General features: G+C 38.8%; 1 protein-coding gene across 13 annotated transcripts in view; it reads left to right on the forward strand.

Moving 5' to 3' along the window:
- The first annotated feature begins 575 nt into the window (after positions 1-575).
- The window catches only part of cask (calcium/calmodulin dependent serine protein kinase), a 191522-nt gene continuing 164559 nt past the window's right edge, over positions 576-27538 (forward strand). For 6 of the 13 annotated variants that reach the window (XM_008107415.3, XM_008107416.3, XM_008107420.3 and 3 more), the window contains exon 1: positions 578-1198. In XM_008107415.3, the coding sequence (XP_008105622.1) occupies positions 1140-1198 (59 nt within the window). In that variant the 5' untranslated portion in view covers positions 578-1139. Of the gene's footprint in view, positions 1199-27538 lie in introns of all 13 variants that reach the window. The other 7 variants (XM_008107418.3, XM_008107417.3, XM_008107421.3 and 4 more) reach the window with 2 other exon arrangements.

A 27538-nucleotide genomic window follows, 5' to 3' on the forward strand; every position in this document is an offset into this window, starting at 1 on the left:
ACAGACATTAGTTCTTTCTCCCACCCTGGATCTTCCACGGATATATAAACCCCACTTGCCTAGATTCCAACAGACCTCAACCTCTGAGGATGCTTGCCATAGATGTGGGCGAAGAGTCAGGAGAGAATGTTCTTCTGGAACATGGCCATAAAAGCCCGGAAAACTCACAGCAACCCACTGATCTCGGCCACGAAAGCCTTCGACAACACATTCTATGCAATCGCTATGCGCCCTGCGGCTTCTCAGCCCAGCATTCCCGATAACCGCAAAGAAAGCCCAGTGGCTTCGAGAAAGGCACTGAATGAGACTCCGCTTCTTTTTCCCTTTCCCCGTTCAATGACGTCAACAACCCCTGCGCCTGCGTAGTACAAACTCTTCGCGTTTCCCCGTGAGGGGACTTGTGGGCGTGGCTTTACCCGAAGAAAGGAGGAGGGAGGGAGGAGGAAAAAAGCCAGCTCTGCTCCCCTCCCCAACCGACTAGTCCTGAGCGCGAGAGCGCGCGTTCTAACGTAAAGCAGGATGCGCGCGCATGCTGGCTCTGGGCGGTTGCGTGACTGATAAGAAAAGGTGTCGGCGACCGCGGCGGTGACGCGCAGGCGCCTGCGCGCGCGCGCTCACATACACACACACTGTCTCCCTCTCTCTCTCTCCCTTTTTCTCTCTTCATTAAACGGCTTAGTGCTGCCGTTGAGGTGGCGCGTGGTCGGAGCCGCGCCTTTCTCTTCGCCTGGGCGCGCGCGCTCTCTCTCGAGGAGGGAGGAGGGAGCGAGTCGGTGTGTGTGTGTGTATGTGGGGACAAGAAGCGGGGGAAGGGAGCGAATGAGGGGCCCCGAGGTTCCATCTTCCGTCTCCATCCCTTCCATGGATTAATCCCCGGCGGCGGAAGGGGAGAAGGAAAGGTGAGGAGAAGGAAGGAAGGAAGACGAAAAAGAAGACGACGGGATTGAGAGAGAGAGAGACACGCGGGGAAAGGCTGCGGCCCACCGCAAGGAGCGGCCGCCGAGGGGGGCTTTTCCCAGCGCGGCCATTGGAGGATTTGGCCGGGATTTTAGCGCGGCGGCGACGAGCGCGGAGGAGGAGAGGGACCGTACCCGCGGCCCCTCCCGCCCCGGGGCGGCTCGCCTCCCCCCTGCCGGACCATGGCCGACGACGATGTGCTCTTCGAGGACGTCTACGAGCTCTGCGAGGTGATCGGCAAGTAAGTAGCAGACAGGCAGGCACCAATGGAGGGGAGATAGATGGGAGAGCCAGCCGCGGAGGGAGGAGCGGCGGTGGGCTGCAAAGCCTCCTCCCCAAGGGCGGCGGGGGAGGGGAGGATGCTCGGGGCTGCTCCCACCTGGGCTCTAAAGGGAAAGGGAGCCCTCTCCTTCCCCCTCCTCCGGCCACCATGATGAAACGGTGCTCCTGCAGCAAAGCGGGGGTTCTCCACCTCTCTCTCCTACAAGGTGGGGTCGGGGTGTGTTTCTCTTCCTCTTTGCCTCCCCTCCCCCTCCCCTAATGCCAGGTGCCTTTCTTGGGCGCTGCTGCATCATCACACCGGCTCATTAGCGGCGATGTAAGAGACACTCAGGTAATACCCGGGTGTGTTTTTTTCCCTTCCCCACCCTGGCTACATTCACACACTTTGACACCACTTTAACTGCCATGGCAGAACGCTATGGAATCGTGGGAGTCGTAGTTTGGCGAGTGACTGGGGAAGGCTCAAGACCAAGCACGGGCAAAATTGGGCCCGCCAGGTGTTTTGGGCTTCAACTCCCGCAATCCCTAACAGCCAAGCTGTTAGGAATTGTGGGAGTTGAAGTCCAAAACACCTGGAGGGCCCAAGTTTGCCCGTGCCTGCTCAAGTCAACTCCCATGATTCCATCGCATTGAGGAGTAGTGTCAAACTGCATCAATTCTACTGTGCAGATGCACCTCCGGTTGGGTTAAAGCTGGAAGGCCTGCTTTATGAACACTGGTGTTAGCCATTTTAATGTAATCGTGTCTTAATTGCTTCGAGGGCAGGCATGGGATCTAGGGCAAGCATGGGGAAACTTTGCCCCTCCAGGTGTATTGGAATTCAACTACCACAATTCCTAACAGGCTGTTAGGAATTGTGGGAGTTGAAATTCAAAACACCTGGAGGAGCAAAGTTTTCCCATGCCTGTTTTAGGGTATATGTTACCATGTTTTAGTTTACTATATGTCTTATTGGATTGTTTTTGATTATTTTCATTTCGATGCTTAAATTTTTGTTGTAAGTTTACTGTTGTTACTGTGCATTATCTTGTATTATTTTGATGTGTTTGTACTAATTTGATTCATTGTGCCGCCACCGCATTTATGTCCACATTTGCAGAAAATTGAACTTGCAAGGGTTGGCTGAACTGCCACTAGGGGAGGCATAGACAAACTTGGGCCCTCTAGATGTTTTGGACTTCAACAGCCAGTAGGCTGTTAGGAATTGTGGGTGTTGAAGTCCAAAACACCTAGAAGGCCCAAGTTTTCCCATGCCTGCATTAGGGCTACCTGGAGTGTCCAGTTTGATTGGCACTTTGAAAATGCCAGGCCAAGTGCTCTATCTTGGAGAAGGAAACCAAATAATCTCGGTAATTAAAGCAAATTAAAGCAGATGGGGGTTTTGTTTGTCTTCTAGTGGGAGATTTGAGGCTTATGTTTATGACAGAACAAAATTGTAGTGGACACCTACAGTATCGCTTTAGCAGCTGAATAACTTTACCTTGTATCCATCAGAAGATGCTTTGGCAGTTAAGTGAGTTTGTTGCTATTATTACTTTGTAAAGGTAAATAAATGTTAAGGAAAACATTTTAGGTTTCTGCTATGATTGTTACATTCAGAATGAAAATGACTTGTTTACTGTAAGCGGGAGTATGAGAGAAATACTTTGTAGCAAGATTTTTGTAATATTTATTTCAAAGATGTAATTTCATGTAGCTGAAGTTGGATACATGTGATCTTCTTAACATCCTTTGCCAAACTCTTGCTTTTTAAAAAATCTTTTGTTTTCTGTATTCTGGGTTCTTCCCAATTTCAATCATTTTTAAAACTGCCTATTAGAGCAAAGATTGTATGCATGGCATCATTTAGTCAGAATCTTATCTACATCAGTAAGAAATTCTTATTGGTTTCCTCAATCTAAAAAGCATTTTGTTTGGAGAGATAATTATGTTGATCCCTACTATTGTTTGTAATACAGGGTCAGTATCCATTGTATGAAATGCTTGCAACCAGAGGAGTTTTGAATTTTGGATATTTTCAGATTTTTGGAATACTTACAATTGCAGATATTGTATGTACATAATGAGATATCTTGCAGATGAAATTCAAGTCACCACACAAAATTCATTTATATTTCATATACACCATATTCACATAGCCTGAAGGTAATGTCAAACATTTTAATAATGCTGTGCATGAATGGTGGTGTGCATGAAACTACCAGAATGCAGAGCTGTCACTTTCTCAGCCTTCCATGCGGACAATTTTCAATTTTTGGAATTCCATATAAGGAATGCTAGACTGGTAGTTTTCTTCTCTCTTCCTATTTCTCTAAATGTGGAAGTAATCTTGTTTTTATCCAAGCCTTCCTTATGTTAGCGGTGTTGCATTCCAATCATAATGTTTTGTATCTATAAAAATGTGCCAACCTCCTTGTAGTTCTGAACCCTCCACTAGGAAAGGTCAAATTAGAGTCACTTAGGCCATGGCCTTTCAGATGTAGTCTTCTTTCCACAAGAACTTCACTTGGCGATTCTTTGAAGGTTACATGTTACACATTTTAAAATCTTTTTTGTAATGTTAATGTTTTTTCCTATATCTTTTAATTCAGTGCTGTAATATAGGGATCTCCTCCCAATATTGTGAGTGGGCATCTTCTCCTGCTTCCTTTTCCTTTTTCTCCTGTATTCCTCAAGCATATGTCAGATCTTCTCTGGAAGGCTTCAGAACTCCTTATTTGGAAGGTGTCTCCAGGGAATGAACAATTTGTGGAGTGCCCCCAGAGAATAGACAACTCCATCCACATTTTAAGAAACTTTTCCAAAACCTATATCATTTTATAAAAAGTTATGTTTTTCAAATGTTCTTTGAAAACTAAATGTTGCAAGTTGAACAACTTTGTAAAACTACCATAGCATGATGCCAGAACACTTGCTTTGTATTTGTCCTTAGCGTTAGTGAGAACTATATCTGAAATCACGGACTGCGACTGATCGTTAAGATTAGGTGATGACCACTGACATGAACAAATAGTTTGATGTGCATTAGGTACTTAATAATTTTTCCAATTCTTATATTGTTATTTAGTTTATGTTTGGGGTAGGGGGTCGATGTATTGTACTTCTGAGGGTGATATGGCTGTTATGTGGCTAAGGGTCTTCTCTGTTGTGGTTCCCACTATGAGGAGAAGGCTTGCCATTAAAATTAGGCAGACTCCCAATATTGGCTGTGCCCCCTGTCAATTGAAGTTCTAATTGCTTTCCCTGGCATTTTCTGTTCATTTTCCTAAATGTAACTCTTACCAGTTGTGAGTGTTGTTCCTTCAAGACACCCGTTACCCTATGGCAACTCCATAAATTTAATAGGGTTTTTATTAGCAAGGAATATCAAGATATTCCTCTAAAATATAGCATACAGCACCTGGTATTTATTGGCTCCTGTCCAAGCACTAACCCAGGCTGAACCTGCTTAGCTTCCTAGATCAGAAAAGATCTGGTACCCATTTCATGAATGATGTGATACATTCATTTATTTGTTTTATATCCCACCCTTCTCACCCTGAAGGGGACTCAGGACGGCTCACAGCAAAGGCACAATTTGATGCCTTGAATACATATCAACAGGAACAACATATATTTTAAAATCACATAATTAAAACATATCAATTAAAACAATTATTTAAAATCACACAGTCTGAAAATATATTCCAGGAGCCATTTCAATTGTCATCTGTATTGTTCAATATTGCACTGAGATATCAATTCTTGCACTGGGAAGCACTGTGCAAATGCTTGGTCCCACAACGAGGATTTAACTTTCTTCCTGAAGGTCAGGAGGGAAGGGACTGATCTAATGTCCCTGGGGAGGGAGTTCCATAGCTGAGGGGCCACCAGGCCCTGTCTCTCATCCCCATCAGTCGCTCTTGCGAAGGGGGTGGGATTGATAGCAGAACCTCCCTGGATGATCTTACATTTTACTTTTTGAATGTTTTATCTTATGAAGAATGTTTTATTGATCCATTTTATGATTGTGGATGGCTTTGGATTTAAAATGTAAAAGCAGTATATAGATTTATACAAATATTGAAAACAAATAGCTGTAGGCAACATTCCCAGAATCCCTGACTATATAGTAAGACTTTAAAACATGGGTCCCCAAACTAAGGCCTATGGGCCGGATGTGGCCCTCCAAGGTCATTTGCCTGCCCTAAACTTTAGACTAGAAGGCACACAGCAACAATCCTAATTTACTTGATGCTATCATCAGCTAAAAGCATTGAAATACTAGTAAGTTTATTTTGGTTAAAATTATTATTCATTTTAAATATTTTTGCTTTCATTATTAATTTTTGTACTACAAATAAGAAATGTGCAGTGTGCATAGGAATTTGTTCATATTTTTTTTCAAACTATAGCTTGCCCCTCCCCAAAAAAACAGTCTGAGGGACTGTGAACTGGCCCACTACTTTAAAAGTTTGAGGTCCCCTGCTTTAAAATAATGTTTTTCCATGTTTTTAAGACAGTTGTCGATAAAGCCAATAGACCTTACTTCCCCTCCTCTGATCTTAATTATTTTAAAAACTGTATATAAGCCATTTTACTTCAGACCCATGGGATAATATGTACTGAGTATAATGTACATGACTGGACTTAACGTCAGGGGAAAACCTTTACCTTTAACATAATGTACTTTACCATAGTGTTTAATCAAAAGTACACGTTCTACTGTCTGGTTTCTACTTTGTGAATAAGTGAACAAGGTGCTTATAGGCTGGGATCAATCATCGGCTTTTATGGGTTGTGAGGTATGTCAGAGCTACACACAATTGGTATCACAGTTGGTGAACACCTCATTTAAGAGAGAGGATTATCCTATCTGTTTTAAAGGGGCCACATATCTTAAGAAGCTCCATTGTGGTTCTGAGGCATTGTAAATTATCACCTAGTCTTCCGTATACCATTCTAAAGAAAAATCCTAGAGCAGGAATGGCTCATCAACTCCAGATCACTTTGCAGGTAGCTGATCATTTTTTCCCATTCTTGCCTGGGTTTCGGCTACATGTTCCTTTGATTGCCTTTGAAAATCAATGGCTTAGATCAGGGAATTGACGTGTGGAGTGTAATACTTTTGGCCATTTATGGATTTGTTAATATGGTTTATTTTCTGTCTCAATTTGGATGGTAAGCATACAATTATAATACCCTGGCCCTAACTGTAAGGAAAGATCCAGAAGGTAGTGCTGGAGAACTTCTGTTTTACCCTGTAGGTATGGCTATTTGACATGCCTCAAAGTTTTTCATGTGCCCCAATCTTTATGAAACTTCTGAGTTATACCATCAAGATATCTGGATGGTATGCAGGTGATAACAGCTCTCTCTTTTTTCTTCTAATTCCATGGTAGTGGTGCAAAACGTAATTAGGTGTCTAAAGGCAATTTTGGTATGAATGAAAAATATGTCTAATCCAGAAAGAAGCTTATACAGTTATACAGCTGACCCAGGCTGCGAGTACTCCCTCTAAGAGTCTAACTTTCAATTTGACAGTTTTCCCATCAATGTTTAGATGGTACTATTTGCAGGAATTGTTTTTTCCAATTTCATTTGGTTGCCAATTCTAACTTTACCTAGAGAAAGAGAGATTGCTTTGATTTGGTAACATATATCTAGACTTTGATACTTTTAATAGGCTTTACTTGCGGTAGCTCTTGAAGGTGGTCTGGAAACTATATTGCAAAAGCTGTAGATCAGGGGTCCCCAAACTAAGGCCCGGGGGCCGGATGCGGCCCATCGAAGCCATTTATCCGGCCCCCACGGCACAAGGGCAGAAGGGGGTTGGGCTAAATGACCCAAGAGGTCTCGTCTTCTCTTACAACATATTATTATTATTATTATTATTATTATTATTATTATTATTATTATTATTATTATTATTAGAAACATAACAAGATGAGTCCACAGCAGACACTCTGCTGGCTGTTGAATTGGATCACACGTTGGACACTTCCCAAGTGTCTAGGACTGTGTGATGTATCGGCGAATAATGCACGCAGATCCCAGTAAGGTGGCCTTCTGCAGCTGGCAGATGGTAATTTTGTCAGCGCCGATTGTGTTTAAGTGCAGGCCAAGGCCTTTAGGCACTGCACCCAGTGTGCCGATCACCACTGGGACCACCTTGACTGGCTTGTGCCAGAGTCTTTGTAATTCGATCTTTAAATCCTCATATCGTGTCAGCTTTTCCAGTTGTTTCTCCTCAATCCTGCTGTCACCTGGGATTGCAACATCGACAATCTATACGTTGCTTTTTAACATGATTGTGAGGTCAGGAGTATTGTGTTCCAAAACCCTATATTATTATTATTATTATTATTACCCTGTTTCCCCGAAAATAAGACAGGGTCTTATATTAATTTTTGCTCCCAAAGATGCACTAGGTCTTATTTTCAGGGGATGTCTTATTTTTCCATGAAGAAGAGCTCACATTTATTGTTGAACAACAAAATGAACATTTATTATATACTGTAAAGTAGTTGTCATCACAAACCAGCATAACCAGACAAACTATGAATCCTATCAAGAATTTCTTGTTACTACCATTATTTACATGTACAACAATCTATGGTACCTCTTGCAATTTAGGTTTCACAAGGTTTCCACGCTGATTTCTCTCTATTCTAGTTTCAATGTAGTCATGAATGATGAATAATATAATATACTATAAGAATAATATGATAGTATAATAATAATATAATGATATACAATATATTAATGAGATAATATAATATAGGATATAATAATAACAGAAAATGATAATAATATGGTATTAATAGGATAATATAATAATGGGATATAATAACAGAATAGCATAATAATATAATAATAGGATTATATAATAGAATAATAGAATGGAATAGAATGATATAAAATATATTAATAGGATAATATAAAATGGAATATAATAATAATAACAGAATATGCTAATAATAATAAAATAATAATATGATAATATAATAGAATAATAGTATAGAATATAAGGATATAAAATATATTAATAGGGTAATATAAAATGGAATTTAATAATAACAGAATAATAATATAATAATATGAAAATATAATAGAATAATAATAGAATAATAATATAATGATATAATAATAATAATAGAAAAATATAATATAATGATTTAAAATATATTAATAGGATAATATAATGGGATATAATAATAGTAACAGAATATGATGATAATATGGCAATAGAATAATAGTATAAAATAATCAGTTTCATGGCATAGGATAGGAAGATGAGAGGAGAATCCCAATGCGTCCTGTACCTTTAAGGAGCCTTGGGGACGAGTGGAAAGCCCTCTTCCTTCCTTCCCTCCCATCCTCCCTTGCCCTGGCTCCAGGAGCCAATCAGAAGCCTCTGGGAAGCAAGGCAGCATGGCCAGGAGGGAGACGGAAGGAAGGAAGAAACGACAGCAGCCACGGAAGGTTCTTCAAGCCTCGGCTGGGGAACAGGCAAGGCAAGGCAGGGAGGGAGGGAGGCATAGAAAGCAAGCACTTTCCCTCCCTCCCTCTGGTGTATGAATGAGTGCTGCTTCTGCCCTGCAGCCATGCTTCCCAATGGAACTCTGCTGCAGCCTTAGTTGCTAGGTCTTACTTTCAGGGGAGGCCTTATATTTGGCAATCCCCCCAAAACCCTGCTAGGTCTTATTCTTTGGGGAGGTCTTATTTTCGGGGAAACACGGTATTATTATTATTATTATTATTATTATTATTATTATTATTATTATTAACATTGAGGCTGGGTGGCCATCTGTCAGGGATGCTTTTGGTGCACAGAGGCAGAAGGGGGTTGGACTAAATGGCCCAAGGGGTTGCTTCCAACCCTCATTATTATTATTATTATTATTATTAACATTGAGGCTGGGTGGCCATCTGTCAGGGGTGCTTTGCTTGTGCTTTTGGTGGACAAAGCCAGAAGAGAGTTGGACTAAATGGCCCAAGGGGTCTCTTCCAACCCTCTTTATTATTATTATTGACACAACGACGTTGTATGACACAGCAAACAAGACAGACACGCCGGATTTCGCCTCACAAAATCACAAGTCGAACACTTCCCAAGTGTCTAGGACTGTGTGATGTATTTTCGGATGATGCGTGCAGATCCCAGTAAGGTGGCCTTTTGCAGTTGGCAGATCGTAATTTTGTCAATGTCTATTGTTTCCAAATGCCGGCTGAGATCTTTTGGCACGGCACCCAGTGTGCCCATCACCACTGGGACCACCTGCACTGGTTTCTGCCAGAGTCTTTGAAGTTCAATCTTGAGGTCCTGATAGCGGCTGAGTTTTTCCTGTTTTTTTTTCTTCAATGCGACTGTCACCTGGGATGGCAACATCAATGATCCAAACCTTGTTCTTTTCCACAACTGTGATGTCTGGTGTGTTGTGTTCCAGAACTTTGTCAGTCTGGATTCGGAAGTCCCACAGTATCTTTGCGTGTTCATTTTCCAATACTTTTGCAGGTTTGTGATCCCACCAGTTCTTAACTGCAGGGAGGTGATACTTGAGGCATAGGTTCCAATGAATCATTTGGGCCACATAGTTGTGCCTCTGTTTGTAGTCTGTCTGTGCAATTTTCTTACAGCAGCTGAGGATATGATCAATGGTTTCATCTGTTTCCTTGCACAGTCTGCACTTTGGGTCATCAGCTGATTTTTCGATCTTGGCCTTGATTGCATTTGTTCTGATGGCTTGCTCCTGGGCTGCAAGGATCAGGCCTTCTGTCTCCTTTTTCAGGGTCCCATTCGTGAGCCAGAGCCAGGTCTTCTCTTTATCAGCTTTTCCTTCAATTTTGTCAAGGAACTTTCCATGCAATGTTTTGGATCTTGGCCTTGATTGCATTTGTTCTGATGGCTTGCTCCTGGGCTGCAAGGATCAGGCCTTCTGTTTCCTTCTTCAGGGACCCATTCGTGAGCCATAGCCAGGTCTTCTCCTTATCAGCTTTTCCTTCAATTTTGTCAAGGAACTTTCCATGCAATGTTTTGTTGTGCCAGCTGTCAGCTCTAGTTTGTAGTGTGGTTTTCTTGTACTGGTTTTTCGTCTGCTGTGCTTTGAGGAGTTTCTAATTTTTGACTTCAATCAAAGCAGGTTCTTCACTTTGCTTTACATAGTCTGCCATTCTTCTTTGACTGCTTGTTTTACTTGTAAGAGTCCTCTGCCCCCTGATCTTCTAGGCAGATAGAGCCGGTCAACATCACTGCGAGGGTGCAGTGAATGATGAATGGTCATGAGTTTTCTTGTTTTTCTGTCCAAATTGTCTAGTTCCGCCTGTGTCCAATTTATAATGCCAGCAGTATATCTTATGACAGGTATGGCCCAGGTGTTTATGGCCTTGATGGTGTTGCCTCCATTGAGCTTGCTTTTGAGAATTTTTCTGACCCTTTGTGTGTATTCTTTGCTGACCACAGTTTTCACATGTTCATGCTTGATGTTGTCCAGCTGTAATATGCCCAGATATTTATAGGCCTCTGGCTGGTGACACCTTATTGTTTGGCCATTGGGCATATTTATGCCCTCACTTTCAATGATTTTTCCCTTCTTCAATGCCACTGTTGAACATTTGTCCAAACCAAATTCCATGTTGATATCAGTGCTAAAAATTTGGACAGTGTTGGTCAGAGACTGGATTTCAGTTTCCGTTTTCCCATATAGCTTCAGGTCATCCATGTACATCAAATGTGAAATTTTGTGAGAATTCTTAGATGTTTGGTAGCCGAGATTTGTTTTTTGTAAGATTGTTGACAGAGGGATCATGGCAATAATGAAAAGCAGAGGGGACAATGAATCTCCCTGGAAAATTCCTCTCCTGATGTTGACAAGTCCATAGCTTTCATTTCCAACAAAGAGTTCAGTTTTCCAGTGCTCCATCATGTTTTCAATGAAGGTGCCAACGTTTTTACTAATCCCGATGGCGTCCAGGCACTTGATGATCCAGCTGTGTGGGAGTGAGTCAAAGGCCTTTTTGTAGTCAATCCACGTCATGTGAAGATTAGCTTTTCGGCTCTTACAGTTCTCCAGAATCATTTTGTCAATCAATAACTGGTCTTTTGTGCCCCTGCTTTTCCGTTTGTTGCCTTTCTGTTCATCTGGCAAGATGTTTTTTTCTTCAAGATAGTCTTGAATTCTGTCAGCTATGATGCCAGTCAGTAGTTTAAACATAGTGGGCAGACACGTTATTGGCCTGTAGTTTCCTGGTGCTGCTCCTTTTGTTGGATCCTTTTGTATCAGGTATGTTCTTCCAGTTGTTAGCCATTCACTGATACTTCCTTTCTGCAGCATCTCATTGAATTGTTGGGCCATTTTTTCATGTAAACTAATCAGATGTTTGAGCCAAAATCCATAAAGTTGATCACTACCAGGCAATGTCCAGTTCTTGACTTTTTGCACTCGTCTGCTGATCATTTCAGTTATTTCCATCTGTTCCATTTTGTTCTGTGAGAATTTTCCTTCAAACTCCTTTATCCACCCAGCGTTTTTGATGTAGTTTTTACTATTTCCCCAAAGTTCTTTCCAGAATTTCGTATTATTATTATTATTATTATTGTTATTATTATTTGTATTATTATTATTATTATTGCTCGGTGGCCAACCATAGTCCGGCCCTCCAAAGGTCCGAAGGATTGTGAACTGGCCCCCTATTTAAAAAGTTTGGGGACCCCTGCTGTAGATGGTCTTGGATCAGGATTTGCCTATTATGTATCAGTTACATTGGTTGCTGCTCTGTTTCTGGGCCTAGTTAAAAATGCTACTATTACCCTTTAAAACCAGTTACCTGACACTGCAGTTACCAAGCTGTCTGATGTGTGAGTCCAACAGAAGGTTTTTTTGTCCAGTGTGAAAAGAACTGGTACCCTATTTGTGTCAATAATTGGCTACAATTGTTTCTTTCTTAGAAACTATCCAGGTGGCATGTATGAACCTCATCCATTCACATATCACCTTTGAATAGCACTGACCTGAAGGACTACCTACATCTGTATGAGCCTCCACACAATTTCTATTTAGCATCCAAGATCATAATCTCTGAATTGCCAATGAACAGTATGAAATTGAGAATTATTCCTTAAGCCCCCCCAATATATATCTTTAGAACGCCTTTGGAAGTGTGAATATTCATTTCTTGTTGACTGTTAAGAGCACTTTAAATAAATTGCAATCTGTATTTAATCAATATTGTGTAGTGTTCTGAATAAAAGACAATATAAAACTCAGCTTTTGGGGGGTACCATACTGGAGAAAGGTATAAATGAAATAAATAAAAATATGTTTTAGGGAAAGCTTTTTCCTGGTTTAATCACCTTGTATTTTTAAATGTACTGTAATCTTTATGGTCACCATGTATGATCTTTATGATAACTATTTTACTCCCCAATATAGTAGGTCTATTCAAATAGACCTTTTTGTCAAACCTATTTAGCCCCTTGATTTCAAGCTGGGATAAAAACTGAATGTAGCCCTGTGTGCCCCCCCCCCCCCTACACACACACATATACTTTTCAAGTTTAAATTCAGGACAGTTTTTTCTAATTTTCTTCATCTGTTATTTGAAAGTCTGCCATTGATAAATAGTTTCACACACATTTTTATAAAAAAAATATTGTGTATTAAATTACTTTTATGTGAATTAGGTGTATATGAAACATACATGAATTTAGTGTTGAGACTTGCATCCCATCTCTAAGATATCTCATTGTATAAATACAAATATTCAAAAAAATAAAATAAAATCATAAATTTAGACCACTTCTTATCTCAAGGATTTCAGATAAGGAATACTCAGCCTATATGTGCTTTGGAAAAGGGCTAATGGAGAAATCCAGGTTTCTATACTTTAATAATAATAGTAATAATAATTAATTATTTGTTACCCACCTCTCATAATGGCTCAAGGCAGGGTAGAGCAAAGTCAAAAGATATCAACATAAAATACATCTATCAAAACACCGTTATAAAAACATCAAAACACAAGGTATAGCGATACAGTACCATTAGAATGCAGATCAAAACTGATTATTCAAAATTGACTCGATAGGCCTGCTTGAAAAGATGGGTCTTCAGTTAGGTGTTGAATTCTGATAGTTCATTTAGCTGTCAGAGCTCTTCTGGAAGGTCATTCCACTCTCGAGGCAGCTAATGGAGAGGTCCTCTGGGGAATGGTTGCCAATCAGGTTATGGTCGGTTGAAGTAAGCATCCGCCAGAGGACCTCAGTGCCCTAAAGGGAAGATTGTGCCGAAGGAGGCAAACCAGTAGGTAACCTAAGCCACATAGTATTGTCTTGTCAAGTTCTTTTAGCGGATGTCAGAAATATTGTCATTATCAACATATTTATAATTGGTATCATGATGTGATGAAAGTTTAGCTGTCCACCATGGTCTGTCATAATTGTTTTTATTTTTGTTGGGGGAGAGGGCAGAAATTAGTTTACCATATAGCTTAGTCTCAAACTCAAAAACATCATGATATTTATAGTGAAAATATATTGTTCAGACAATACTGTGTAATAGGTAGTATTTTTAGTAAATTTCTTATATTAAAATGAATATTGTGTGATAGTGAAATATTTTATTAGTCATTAAAACATCCGTCTTGCAATGTAACATTTCAACTGCCCATTAATGATATAATCTTTGGATTTTATTATTTTAATATATATATCTTCTATCTATATATATAAAAGAGTGATGGCATCACGGCGACCCACAAAACTACAGGCCCCCCAACCTCGAAATTTGACAACACTACCCATCATCCACGCCTCAAGGTTGATACAACAAAAAGAAAAGAAAAATAAAGTCCTAATTAGAGGGAAAGGAATAATTGTTTTTATCCAATTACTGCCAGTTAGAGGACTAATCTCTGCCCACTTGGTCTACTAGCAACCAACTCAGCCAAGGGGACAGGCAGATTTAGGCCTCACTTAGGCTTCTTCCACAGATTATCTAATTTGTACTGGATTATATGGCAGTGTAGACTCAAGGCCCTTCCAGACAGCTATATAACCCATTTAGAATCTTATATTATCTGCTTGGCACTGGATTATCTGGACTCCACACTGCCATGTAATCCACTTCAGTGTGCAGTCGGACACAACTGGACTTAATGTCAGGAGAAAACCTTTATCCTTTACCTTAACTACCACCAATTCCTCAATACTTTATTTCCCATACCACCATACTTCACCACAGCAACGCGTGGCCGGGCACAGCTAGTGTGTGTGTGTGTGTGTATGTGTATATATAGTCATATTCTGTGTTGTGAGTTGGTAAAATTTCAGGTAGGCTTGCAGGATTTTACTTCATATATTTAGTTAGTTCATAATGAAGTATGCAGTTATTCAGAGAATTGGAAAGTAGAGAAACAATTTTGGTTGGAACCAACCTTTCCATTTAGAGAAAAAAATGTTATGCTTATTTCTAAACTAGGGAATTAACAAAATCATTGGCTAAAGCACCAACGGAATCTGCTAGCACTTCAATCTAGGGGAGTGGTTCCCAACCTTTGGGTCTCCAGGTGTTTTGGACTTCAACTCCCAGAAATCCCAGCCATTTTACCAGCTGTTAGGAACTGTGGGAGCTGAAATCTAAAACACCTGGAGACCCAAAGATCTAAGGTTTACAAGTCTGATCTCATTTTTGGAACTGGAAATGAAGACAAGCTTGTTCTGTGTATCATCTTCTACTCCTTGCTGTTAGTAGGTTGACTGAAAGGATCATGTAGCTGCTGGTTCATAGCTGCATATCTGGAGTTTCAGGGTAATGTAGAAATGCAGTAAATCCTGTTTGATTATACTGAGTAGAGTTTATGTGGAATGAAGGAAGTACTTTGCAGTTTGGTTTACATAGTCTTTAGAACTTAATGTCTTTAGAACTGAGTAAGAATGCTATAGATGGAGCGCCTGGTGGCACAGCGGGTTAAACTGCTGAGCTGCTGAACTTCTGGCTGGAAGGTTGACGGTTCGAATCCAGGGAGCAGAGTGACCTCCCGCTGTCAGCTCCAGCTTCTACCAACCTAGCAGTTTGAAAACATGCTAGTAGATCAAATGTGAGTAGATCAATAGGTACCGCTCTGGCGGGAAGGTAACAACGCTCCATGCAGTCATGCTGAACACATGACTTTGGCGGTGTCTACAGACAATGGCGGCTTTTCGGCTTAGAAATGGAAATGAGCACCAACCCCCAGAGTCAGACAAGACTAGACTTAATGTCAGGGAAAAACTTTACCTACCTTAAAGAGTGCTATATTCATATTTGCATTGTTCTTGTAGTCTGAATAGTGAAAAAATTTTTTTGCATCATTGTGCTATTTATATGTTGGTATTCATCTTTCTATAATAATGAGTACTGCTATGCAGTGCTGACAGGATTGTAACCAAAATGAGGCAATGGAGAAAGAGGATCAGCAAGCTTGGAAAAATCCTCAGGTTTTCAGAAATAACACAATCCTTCTCTGTCCTGCTCCCCAATCCATACATGGAAGCCAGACCTAAGGACTGTGGAATCTATTCATGTCAGAGGCATAATGTTCAGGGGGCATGCCTAATGACTGGACCATACATACAGTGAGATAACCTGCTGTACATATTTACATCTGAATTTTTGTATGAATAATCACAAACTTTAACAGCCTGATTTATGCTGTCAGTAAATCTTGATTTTGAAACTTTACAAATCCATTTTTTTTACAGCTTGCCATGGAGACTGTGTTGAGTAGAATGGGGATGGCCAGATGAAGGTAGTAGAATTAATAGCTTTGGTGTCTTGTTTAGTTGGTCCTAAAATACTGGCAAGCAGTATTCTGGAGAGATGACTTCAGTAAGCCTTGAAGCCAAAGGTGTGGGTCTGAATGGAGCTAACACCATATCTTGGTGGTAGCTCTTGATTTTACTGAATTTTGAATAGGAGCACTCTACATTACATTCTACATTGCAGTATTTTGATGCAGGTCTCATGGGTACAGTGTGTTGTCATGGCTGATTTTTGAATGGATTAATCTATATTTCTAGTTTAAGTTTGGCATATCCAGTTGGTTTCCATGTACATGAATATGAAGGATTGTAGTGTATTACTCCTTGGAGAGCTTGAAATGCCACCAAACATAGGACCTCTGTATTTCTGGTGTTTGGAGCATATTGTTAACAGACATACTTTTCAAAGGTCCTGTGCTAAGTAAAGTCAGTCCTGGTTAGTACTTGGATGAGAAATCACTAAGGAGTAGGTAATGGCAAACACATCTGAATATATCTTCCCAAAGAAATCCTTGTTGAAATGTATTGGGTTGCTAGAAGTCATAAGGCAAACAGAAGACACATACAGAGATAGAGTTATATTCAAATTTAGAGGTTAAGCAATTTTATAACAGTGACATGTCAGACCAGAGGTTCAGGGGTCATCAGTGAATTAATTGGAAGCATGCCATAGTACTTTTATATAGATATACCTACTTACACTGTATGACATGATTTTGTTTCCTACAGCATTGGTGGGTAAGTCCCATGTATAGATAGAGCTAGAACTACTAATATAGCACAAGGGACTGGAGCTTTTTCTTATGTATTTTAGGGGCCACATTCAATATTTGCATCATATGGTGTTGTATATAGAACTTCAAGGGGTTCTTGAGTGTCAAATTTGACTAGCTCCGTTTGTAGTCTTGATGTACTGCTTCTACTGGAAAACCATTATGACTTTGAATATATCTCTCTAAAGAAATAATACTTATGGTTCTGAACTTTTTTCTGCAACAGTTAATATTCTTTTTGATGAAAGAGATATGATGAAAGCTTCCAGGGAAACTTGATGGTGCACAACCCATGGAGAAAAATTAAAGTATTATAAATTGCAACTTTCAGTACTTATTCTAAGTAATACACATCATTGAATATTTGTTTAAGCTTTGTTCTCTTGAAGTCCTATGGGACTGTTTCTGCTCGTGTCTAAATCTGTCCTATTATAATCACATATATTGATTAAAACGATTCTATAGAATAGAGGTACAGTTTTGAATCAGTTAAATTTTATGGACTATTTTCCAAGGGCAAAGGTAATTATGGAAGTTATTGAAATCTGAATGTTTATACATCTTTCCAGGCAGCTGCATAGTTTTCATTTCAGATACATGGGGTCCAGAGTGAAACTCCTGAATTGGAATTTATATTTTCTATATGGGTAGTTTTCTTTGAAGTCAATTAAGAACTGCAGTAACTAGTCACTATAAAATGTATTTGTTTCCTTGTTAAATATTTATATTAACTATCCCTAAGCTTTGTTTTTGTGTAATTTAGTAATGGGAATACCTATATGTCTATATTTTGCTAATGTCATATGGAAAATAAAAAGTTGTCTATTTGCAATAGTGGGTAAATGGAACCTCTTTTGTTCAGAAGCAATATGCCACTAAATCTGATTTGTTTCATGTAAACAGCTTGTCTTCAAAACCAATGTGGAATATGATTTAATGTGTTGGATGAGAGCCACAAAGATTTGGTTTACTCTCTTCTTAGCCATAAAGCTCACTAGATACATCTTTTGTATGTTTGTTAGTAGGAAAAAGTGTGCATGTGTTTGGCAATCATAATTAGGTTCTAAACCTTCTGTATTCTCAAGAAAGAGTGCTCTGTTGTTGTTTTTGTAGGAGGGATTGAAGAACAGTTTTGCTGATATCCTTGCAACTTCTGAAAGTCAGTTCTAAAGGTTCAGGTCTGTAGGAGAATAAAAGAGTCTAAAAATTGGTCCCCCATTTCTTTTAACAGTGGCATTTGCTGTGTCAAAGGCATTTGCCCTCATGAAATAGTTATTTGGGTTTTTCATTGAAAGAGAGCTGGAATAAAACTGAAAAATTAAAATTATAATTCATGTCTAGCAGCAAGCTTTCTTGGAGAATCTGGATATTCTTGGTGTATCTGAAAATATATTCATACAATAGAAGACAACTACATGGGGTGAAAAAAATACTATTGATGTGTTTTGGCATCAGGGAGGAAAAAAAATTGCAGTTTCACCGAGATTTGTATCATTTACCTAATTTGTGGTTTGCAAAACTGTTAATGAAGATATGTATATCTTTTTATAAAAGCCAGTGTGGTTGTAGTGGTTTGAGCATTGCACTATTATTCTGGAAATTAGGGTTCAAAGAACAGAGTACAAAGAAGGAAGTAATAACAAATAAAAACAGACCCATGTTCAAAATAAAAAATCCAGGAGTTAAAAAGATCCATATTCACTCAAAAATGAAATACAAGAAAATTCTACATATAAAGAATTAATGGAAAAGTATATACTCAATTTTCACTTAAAATATTTTCATATATATGCAACATATGCTTGATATAAGTTGTATAAGTTTTATGTCATATTGGAGATAGAGCTTTTTTTTAATTCCAAAGTTTCAAGAAGGACACTTTGCAACCTAGAGTAGATGTGTTTTATGGAGCAAGAGGAGTGTGACTGGGCTATTTTTAGTCCTGGTATTAAAAATAGATTTGTGGACATTTCTCCAAATACAGGTTTTCCCCCCTCTTTTGTATCTTGCTAGTAGTACATTCTCCATGGGAGGATGTAAAAAAGGGCATTTTCTACTATATACCCCTATTGTTGAATATGATCCTCTTAGAGGCCTAATTGGCACTAACTCTGGTGGCATTCCAACATCAGGCAAAAACCTGGCTTTGATTGTATCCAAGTCTGCACATGTGAATGGTTAACTGTCTTAATACTGGTTTTAAATGATCTTATTTTAGTAATTTATTACATTGTATAATACTTATTGTTTTAAATTATTCTAGGCTGTTTAATTTGCATGATGCCATGAGATTACTATATATAGCACAAGATATAAACATTTTAATAAAATAAAAGTAGATAAATGGTCTTCCCCTCATATACAGTCTTGTCTACATTTTCCATAATATCTTATTGTTATGGTTTTGTTTTGTTTTTACTTTCTAGTTGCATTGCTGAATTCTGAAAAATAGGTTTTGGGCTCACAAGTGTACTCCAAAATCACATATAGATTCATATTTTATAGATATGGTGTCCTTAACATGTGATGTTGTGACTGCGCCTTCGGGGATTATGGTTGATGGGGATGGAATTCAAAGAGGAAGAAAAAACCCTCGTGATAAGGGTTCACTGGAGGAGTTGCGCAGAAAGCGACTTAGAGAGCTATATGGGGGATCTTCTGAGGAAGATTCAGATGGGGAGATGGATGCTGAGGAACAGGTGGTGGCTGGGGAAGCGGGCACTGAATGGGCACAGCCACCGGAGATGTCTGGGGATTTGGGGTCTATGGATACTTCTGAACCTGGGGTTTCTGCAGGAGCTGATCCCAATTGGGATGCTTGGAGAAGGGAGGATGGTTCTTTAAGTGTTCATGGGGCTAAGTGTGGGCAGGATGATTGGGACTCCGACGAATTGCTAGGTACTCCAGATCCACGAGCTCTAGCTGTGTGGAGCTCAGACTCTGAGTAGATTTGGGACACCTGGTGTTTGGGGTGTGAGTTTTTGGTCACCCAGGAGGAAGGGGAATAAAATGGGAATGTTTGGCCACTGCACTTTGCGTGTGGCAAGGTGTTGCTGAGGCGCCATTGGGATCTCTGTGTTTCCATGAAGACTGGACTTGGACTATGATTTGAATCTGCTGTTATCACCTAGCTTGGCTCTCGCTGTGTCTTATCGTGGACCTGTTTTGGATGACTGCACCCTCTTCAGACCTTGGATCGGAATTTGACCTTGCTACTGCCTTCGCCCTGTGATTGATGACTACTATCGGCTTTTGACTCCTGGCTTGCTCTTTGGACACCGCTGTTATCTCCTGACCTGACCTTGGAATCCCGGACGACGTCTTTTCACCATCCTTTTGGAGCCTTTGGCTTTATCCACATTGTGGAAGCAGTCTACTGCATTCTTAGTTTGTTTGTTTGTTTCCTGACCAATTTGGTGTTTTCTTTTGGGAACTGTTCCTTTGAAAACTACAGAGCCGGCTGGCAGGGCTTGGACTCAGAAAGTGCAGTTTGCACTAAGTTTGTTTAGCTTTGTTTTTACCTGCTTGTGTTGCTGAATTATATTTTTGTTTGAACTGCTCTTGAAGCACTGATAGTGAAGTGTTTCAAGGTTTTTTCTGTGTCAACATTACTTTTAGCTTATCTGCTGAATAAACTCTATTTTTGTTCACTAATTGGCATCTGACTCTTGACATGTGATAAATGACATCTGAAATCCTACATATCCGTGGGAGATACATTCCCAGCTTGACTTTGAAACTCTGGGTATAACCAAATCTCACCAAATGATCTAACTTCTAGCCTAACATCTTCCTGGAGACCTAGAAACTCCTAGAGAGTATCCTTCACTGGGTGCTCCAGGGCAACTTAGCCATAGAATCACCTGACGTAGCAACTTCCTGGAGATAACATTTTTATTCAGGTGCAGGTAAGTGAAACCATAGGTATGGGTTCTGCAGTTACAGGGGTCTTGATATGTTTAATATTGAACAGTAAATAATGTACCGAAAAGGTACACATATACTTCTCAGAATTCATGTGAATTAACAAGTATTCATCAAATATGTTACTTTTTCCATAAGATCTTGTATTCCTTGTCTAATTTTGTAGAATGTGATCTCTCTGGAAAGCTTATCTGAAATATAAATTGCATCCCTACTCATTATGGATAGGGCCTGCTCCAGAAATCAGAAATTAGCATTTTCCAAGCACAGAAGAGGATATTCAAGGAAGCTTCAATCTTTTGTTTAATACTATTAAGGGAAGTATTGTCCATGAGTTCTAACAGATTTCGTGTTTGATGTACTGTATTTAGTATTCGGATCAATCTATTGCCAGATATGAAAGAGTGAATTGTTGATTCAGTTGTTAGCAGTAAGTGACCTAGCTTCTTTGTAGCCTAACCATATGTCTTCCATCCAAATCTTGTAATCTCCTTCTGACTCAGCTTCCAAGCTGTCCTAGGGTAATTGCTCTACTGATATGCTGTACTGACCTTGATTCTGCCTGAATACCTAGCATTATCCATGACTATAACGCTATTCCAGCAAGGTGGGTCAAAACACTTAACTAGAAAAATACTGCAAAAACCCAGATACTTGACTATTTCCATAGTGTTTCGTGTGGAAGAGCCTTGTTTATTTGTTTATTTTAAGTGGTTAAATATGCAATGTAGAATGTTGCAACTAGGCTTCTGTAGACCAGAGTGCATTAAAGCAAATGTAGCTAGTAGAAAATACTTATGTTTATGACACTTCTCTCCCCACCTACTGCAGCTCTGTGTTCTGCATGCCAAATTGTTCTAAAGCAGTGGTTCTCAATCTGGGGTACCCAGATTTTTTGCCTTTAACTCCCGAGAAATCCTAACAGATGGTAAACTGGCTGGGATTTCTGGGACTTGTAGGCCAAAAACATCTGGGACCCCAGGCTGAGAACCACTGTTCTAATGGGTTCTTAGATACCCAAGACTTTTTGGGGGGGAGCGGGGGCGGGGGGGGAGTGTAGGATAGTATAAGGGATAATCGGTGGCCATGCACTGTATGCATGCATAGAAATTCTGTCTAGTTATTAGCATAAAGTTGCTGTTAGATACAATCCACTGTGTTGATTTTAACTCAGGGGTCCTCAAACTTTTAAAGCAGAGGGCCAGTCCACAATCCTTCAGACTGCTGAGGGGCTGAATTATCATTTGGAAAAAAAACCGAACAAATTCTTATGCACACTGCACATATCTTATTTGTATTGCAAAACAATAACAATGAAAGAACAATAAAATATTTAAAAATGAAAACAATTTTAACCAACAGAAACCTACCAGGATTTCAATAGGAAGTGTGGGCCTGCTTCTGGCCAATGAGATAGTCAGGTTAATTAGGATTGTTGTTGTTGTGTGCCTTTAAGTCATTTCAGACTCTGGGCGAGCCTAAGTATAAAATTATTTATTCATTCATTTGCTACATTTATTTACTACATTTATATCCCGCCCTTCTCACCCCGAGCAGCTGTATGTACATACAATATATTATATTATTAGGATAGCACAATATTAGCATTATATATTACTATATTGAACTATACCACTATACTGTAATATTATATGTAACATATAACATATAACTAATATTATAGTATTATATGGTATTATTAATATTATATTGTATAAAATGATAATATTATTATCAATATCATATGTATATACAATATATTACATTATTAAAACTGATATAAAAATATTATATTATAAATGAGGGCGGGGGCCAGGTAAATGACCTTGGAGGGCTGCATCCGGCCCCCGGGCCTTAGTTTGGGGACCCCTGTTTTAACTTATCTAGGTTTGGCCTAGCTACATTCTTTTACTCAGCTTTCTGTTTTCCTTAGCTGCTTTTCAGCCTTTTATAAAGTCTCAAGAAATTCTGATTCACACAATTCTTTATTTAGGTTTTTATTTGGATTTTTACTAAATATCATTTTTTTCAGTGTTTTCTTTTTTAGAGTTAACAGGCCAAAAATGTCTAGTTTTTAAAATTAACTCAGGCATATTTTTCCATTTCTGCGGTGACCTTTTCACATCAGATTGCAACACATCTTTTTTGGTATGAAAAAACTAAATTGAATGCTTATAATTTATTTTCATTAATAATTTTAAATGCATTTTTGATGTGAAATCTGTTTCCAATAACTAATATGTAATTAATGTTTGGAATTGTATAACCACTACAGGATGTTTGTACCGTTCCACAATGAGGATATAGAACCCTTGTCACCTCATACTTGCTAGACATATTAACATTTAAGCCAGGGTCCCCAGTTCTATTCTGCTTTTGTGGCACTTCACACTGTGATTATAGAGTAAGACCCTAATATCCACAAAGCTATGTGTTTGGTTTCTCTCAGCCATAGTTTCACTTATTCACTTAGGATTTCCTATGCAAGCTACATCCTCTTCGGGTTACTTCCGTTTTTTGGCCATTGGAAATTATTATTCGCTGTTATCCGTGATTTCACATATCCAAATGAAGTCTGGGAACATATTTCCTGCAGATATTATACTGTAGTTCATTACTATGTAAACTATATACATTTGGATTAAGATTCACTCTTTAATTGACTAAAAGCTGTGTATATGGGATTTTTAGAGATCAGATTTCAATTTCTGCAAGAGTTGTATGATATTGACAATTACTATTAGAAATGACTAGATAAGGTAGGATTATTTTGATGACCAAGGACTAGTGAAATTATTTGTCATGATAACATTAATAAATAGCTTCAGTAAACAAATGCACACTTTTGGTTAACAATTCACTCCAGTTTAAGACTATATATTTTGTACTTTCTATCCAATTACACCCTGTCTGAAATAATCTGGACTGACTGAAATTGGGGGCTGTGCAGTGATGGTTGAGGTGTGGAGATTGGGTGTGTTTTTTGTGGTGTGTGCTGGAGAAAGCATTTAATTTTGTTGTGCAATAGCACAATGACAATAAAGTTATTCTATCTAAAAATAATCTAGAGATTACATCACTGAAAAGATTTGGAACTGATAGTGTAGAAATTGTACATTAAAATAAAGGTGAATTCATAAGTAAAAAATATTAATAAGTACAGTACATAAATGATGTTTGAGATGTGGTTTGTCATCTGCACATTGTGCAGCAGTTTTCTTCATTTTGTCTACTGACAATGAGCAATGATTGATTAAACTAACATTCCTGGTATAAAGGCATATTCCTTCCAGGTCATGGGTTTTTAAATAAATGGGTTAGGGCTATCTTGAGGATTTAAACTGCTTTTTATCTATACCCTATAACTCTAGCACAATTCATACTTGCTATCAGTACTACAGTATTTGCTAAGTTCTTAATTGTATTTGGCTTTTTAAAAACCAGCAAAATCCACCATAATAATCATGTGAATAGATGATGACAACATGAAGAATCCCATGCTTTCTATCAAAAATAAAAGTTAGACATGAAAGACAACTTGATTTCATAATAACTGCTTTTATTATTTGAATAATTTGCTGTCATAGATTATTCACAAACCAACAAAATTTATTTTTATGATTATCTCTTCAGGTATGAGTTAAAAGTCATCTTTGTCTTAGCTTGATTATACATACGTTATTATTCTGCACATCTGACCGTTTGTCACATGGGTATCTGTGAGCACAAAAGTCCTTACTCTTAGGAAAAACCTTCCAAAACTGATTCTAGTACTGGTTTTTCAGTCATCCAGTGTGCATATCGCTCTGCTATCCTCTATTCATATCATAACTACTTAAAGTTAGTTTCTACTCTCAAGAACATTAAATTTGCTGCATGTGAGTCCACTTGCTGATAGTAAAGCTGTGCTCCTACTTTGTTTAGTGTAGCAAAGATATCTTTGCTTTAGTCTTGAGAATGTTTCTCAAATTGTTTTTCAATTTTAAAGAGACAATGTTAACTAAAGGCACTGAAAGGATGGTGTAAATGCTAATGCCCCAGCCTTTATGTATTACTGCAGGTATAAGCTCTGACAGCCACTGCACTAAAGTTCTGCCACAAATTACACTTTGGGCTACATCAGGCAAGATGAATATAATCATTTTAGGCAAGAAGTGTTTATCAAATATGAACAGATCTTATCTAGTCATGATTGGCAGAAGGCTGCTGTTGCTTATATATTTCTTTCATGGGTAAGGAAATGCTTTAAGGTAGTGGGTTCCAATCTTTGGTCCTCCAAGTGGGTTGGACTTTAACTCCCAGGATTACTGACAGTTGGCTTAAGTGGACTGAGCCTTCTAATAGCTGAAGTTCTAACCACCAGGTTGGGAACCACTTTTTAAGGAATGTTCGAAATTAAGGGACAACAGGTATCCTGCAATGCCTATTCAAAAAGGTTTTCAAGAATCAATAACAAATAAGATAACACGTGTAGCAGTGGTGGGATCTGTTCGCTACTCTCCTGCAGTGAGAGGAGAAGGATGGGAGGGGAAGGAACATCTTGGCAATAAAGTCGGGCAATGATGTGGGGGCTGGCTATTTTTTGTTTGTTTGTTTTTTAATTCCTCCTGAAGCAAAGTTGCTGTGTGACAGAGAAACTATAATATCTATGCTGTTGCAATAAGGTTAGGCATATCCTGAGTCTCATAAAAAGTTGGATTGATTTCAAGTAAATTGGATATAAGGTGATTATTTAAATGCTGGAAAATTAAGAACCAGTTTTATTGATATTCCTTGAAAGTGAAACTGTCACCATTGGTAGCCTCTCTAAATTCAGCTCAGGATATATTCACTTGGAGAAGCTGAAATTCAACAAGAAGAAAGCATTGCCAAGCTAAGGATGGTTGCCAGACTCTGCATTCCTTTGTCAAACCTTTCCAGCCCATACCTATATCTGAAAAAAGGGCTAATGAAGCAGTATACTTTTCTGTTGTGTTGTGTTATGTTATGGAACATAATCACATTTTATTTTGTATTTGATTGTTCTAGACAACTCATTTATGTCTCAGCTTTTGACATTCACGTGACTGACTAGTTCCTGCCTAGGGGTTCCAGGCAGATATAATCAGAATGTAGATATAGAGTGTTGTTGTCATCATTTTTTGCAGACCTTTTTAGAGCCACATAGAATTCACAAATGCCATCTTATAGAAGGAACCACACCTATGTGCACTAATACATTAGACCTGGATCTTTATTAATTTATGTTCTGATGTTATCCTGATAGGCATTATCTAATTGAAAACAGAAACAAGGCCTCCTAGCCCCTTTTAGGATGCTGGTTTCTATTGCAAAATGGGAAGGGCAAGATATTCAGCACAGTCTCAAGCCAAACTGTACATAGTGGGCTCTTGGTGTTCACTTGGATTTGTTTCCAGGACCCTCCCAGCCACCCTCCAACCACCCCCCCCCCCCCCATGGATAACAAAATCATGGAAGCTCAAGACTCATTGTTTACAATGGCATAGTAAAAAGGCAAAATCAAGGTTTGCTTTTTGACTAAATTTTCCAGTCATGATGGTTGACTCTGTGAGTGCAGAATACATGGGTATGGTAGACCCACTGTATATGCAAAGATAGGCTGGGGCAAAGGATGAAAGGAAATGGTAGCCAAAAAGATTAAAAATAAGTAGAGAAGAGGAACTTGTCTATTTCCATCATTACTGCCCTTCCAAGCCCTCCCTAATCTTGTTTTCTTAACCACAATCTCCCATTGATTTATGATTTGAGTCAAGGTATGGAAAATCTTGAAGCATTTCAGTGTCTCCATCCTCTACTCTACAGTTATGCAAGTCTTTGGTTTTAATTATTTTTGCTTGCTTAATCTTCAACTGGAAACCTGCCCTTACACTTTCTACCTTGACTTTCTTTAGTCATTATTTTCTGCTAGTAGTGTGGCATCATCTGAATATCTTCAGTTTTTGATGTTCCTTCCTCCAATTTTCATGCTTCCTTCCTTTCAGTCTAATCCTACTTTACATATGTATAATTTTGGGCATCACTTTGGGAGATTAATGCAATGGCCCCGTGATTATTGAAATACCTGGTGTGTATTTTCTTGGGGATTGGAATGTATACTCTGTGTTTCCAATCTGTAGCCCATTCTTTCGTTTTTCATATTTGTTGACTTGTTTTAGTTAAAACTAGAGTGATTCTAGCTGTGTAGTTTCAAGTAGCTCTATTGGTATGCCATCTGTTCGTGGTGATTTATTTCTCCCAAGTGCTCTGAATGCAGCTTCCACTTCATTTTCTAAAATTGGAGGTTCATCTTCAAATGGTTCTTCCTTGAATGAGTCTATCATCCTTCCATAAGAGGAAGAAATTGCCTGGTCTTCACATCGAAGAAATTGTGAAAGAATATATAGCCTCCTACCTAGAAGAGTACATTTTCAAGTCATAACAGTGTGTCATAGTTGAGCATTATATATGATTAGTTGTTCACACTTTGAGATGGCAAGGTGAGGGTTCATTTTGTTTTTTAGATTTAAATTGTTCCAAATCTCAATTAGCTTTTCATAAAAAGCAAGGGCTGATGCTTTTCCTAGATAGAATGTAGTATGGTTTCTGGTTTCTAGTCTCTACCATCAGTTATAGAAAAGAGACCCAGTTGATAATGTATAAGGTATTTTCTGTCTGTTGAAAAATGCAAAGGAGAGCTATTTAAATATTACATTTTTGTATACATGTATACATATGTTATCCTTGATCTCTTCAACAAGCTAGACATAGGACTTCCCACATTAGTATGTAGAACTCATTGTCAGATCATTCTTAAATGTTTGTA

The sequence above is a fragment of the Anolis carolinensis genome, chromosome 3 (assembly GCF_035594765.1).
Source record: "Anolis carolinensis isolate JA03-04 chromosome 3, rAnoCar3.1.pri, whole genome shotgun sequence".
In the NCBI taxonomy this organism is placed as follows: domain Eukaryota; kingdom Metazoa; phylum Chordata; class Lepidosauria; order Squamata; family Dactyloidae; genus Anolis; species Anolis carolinensis.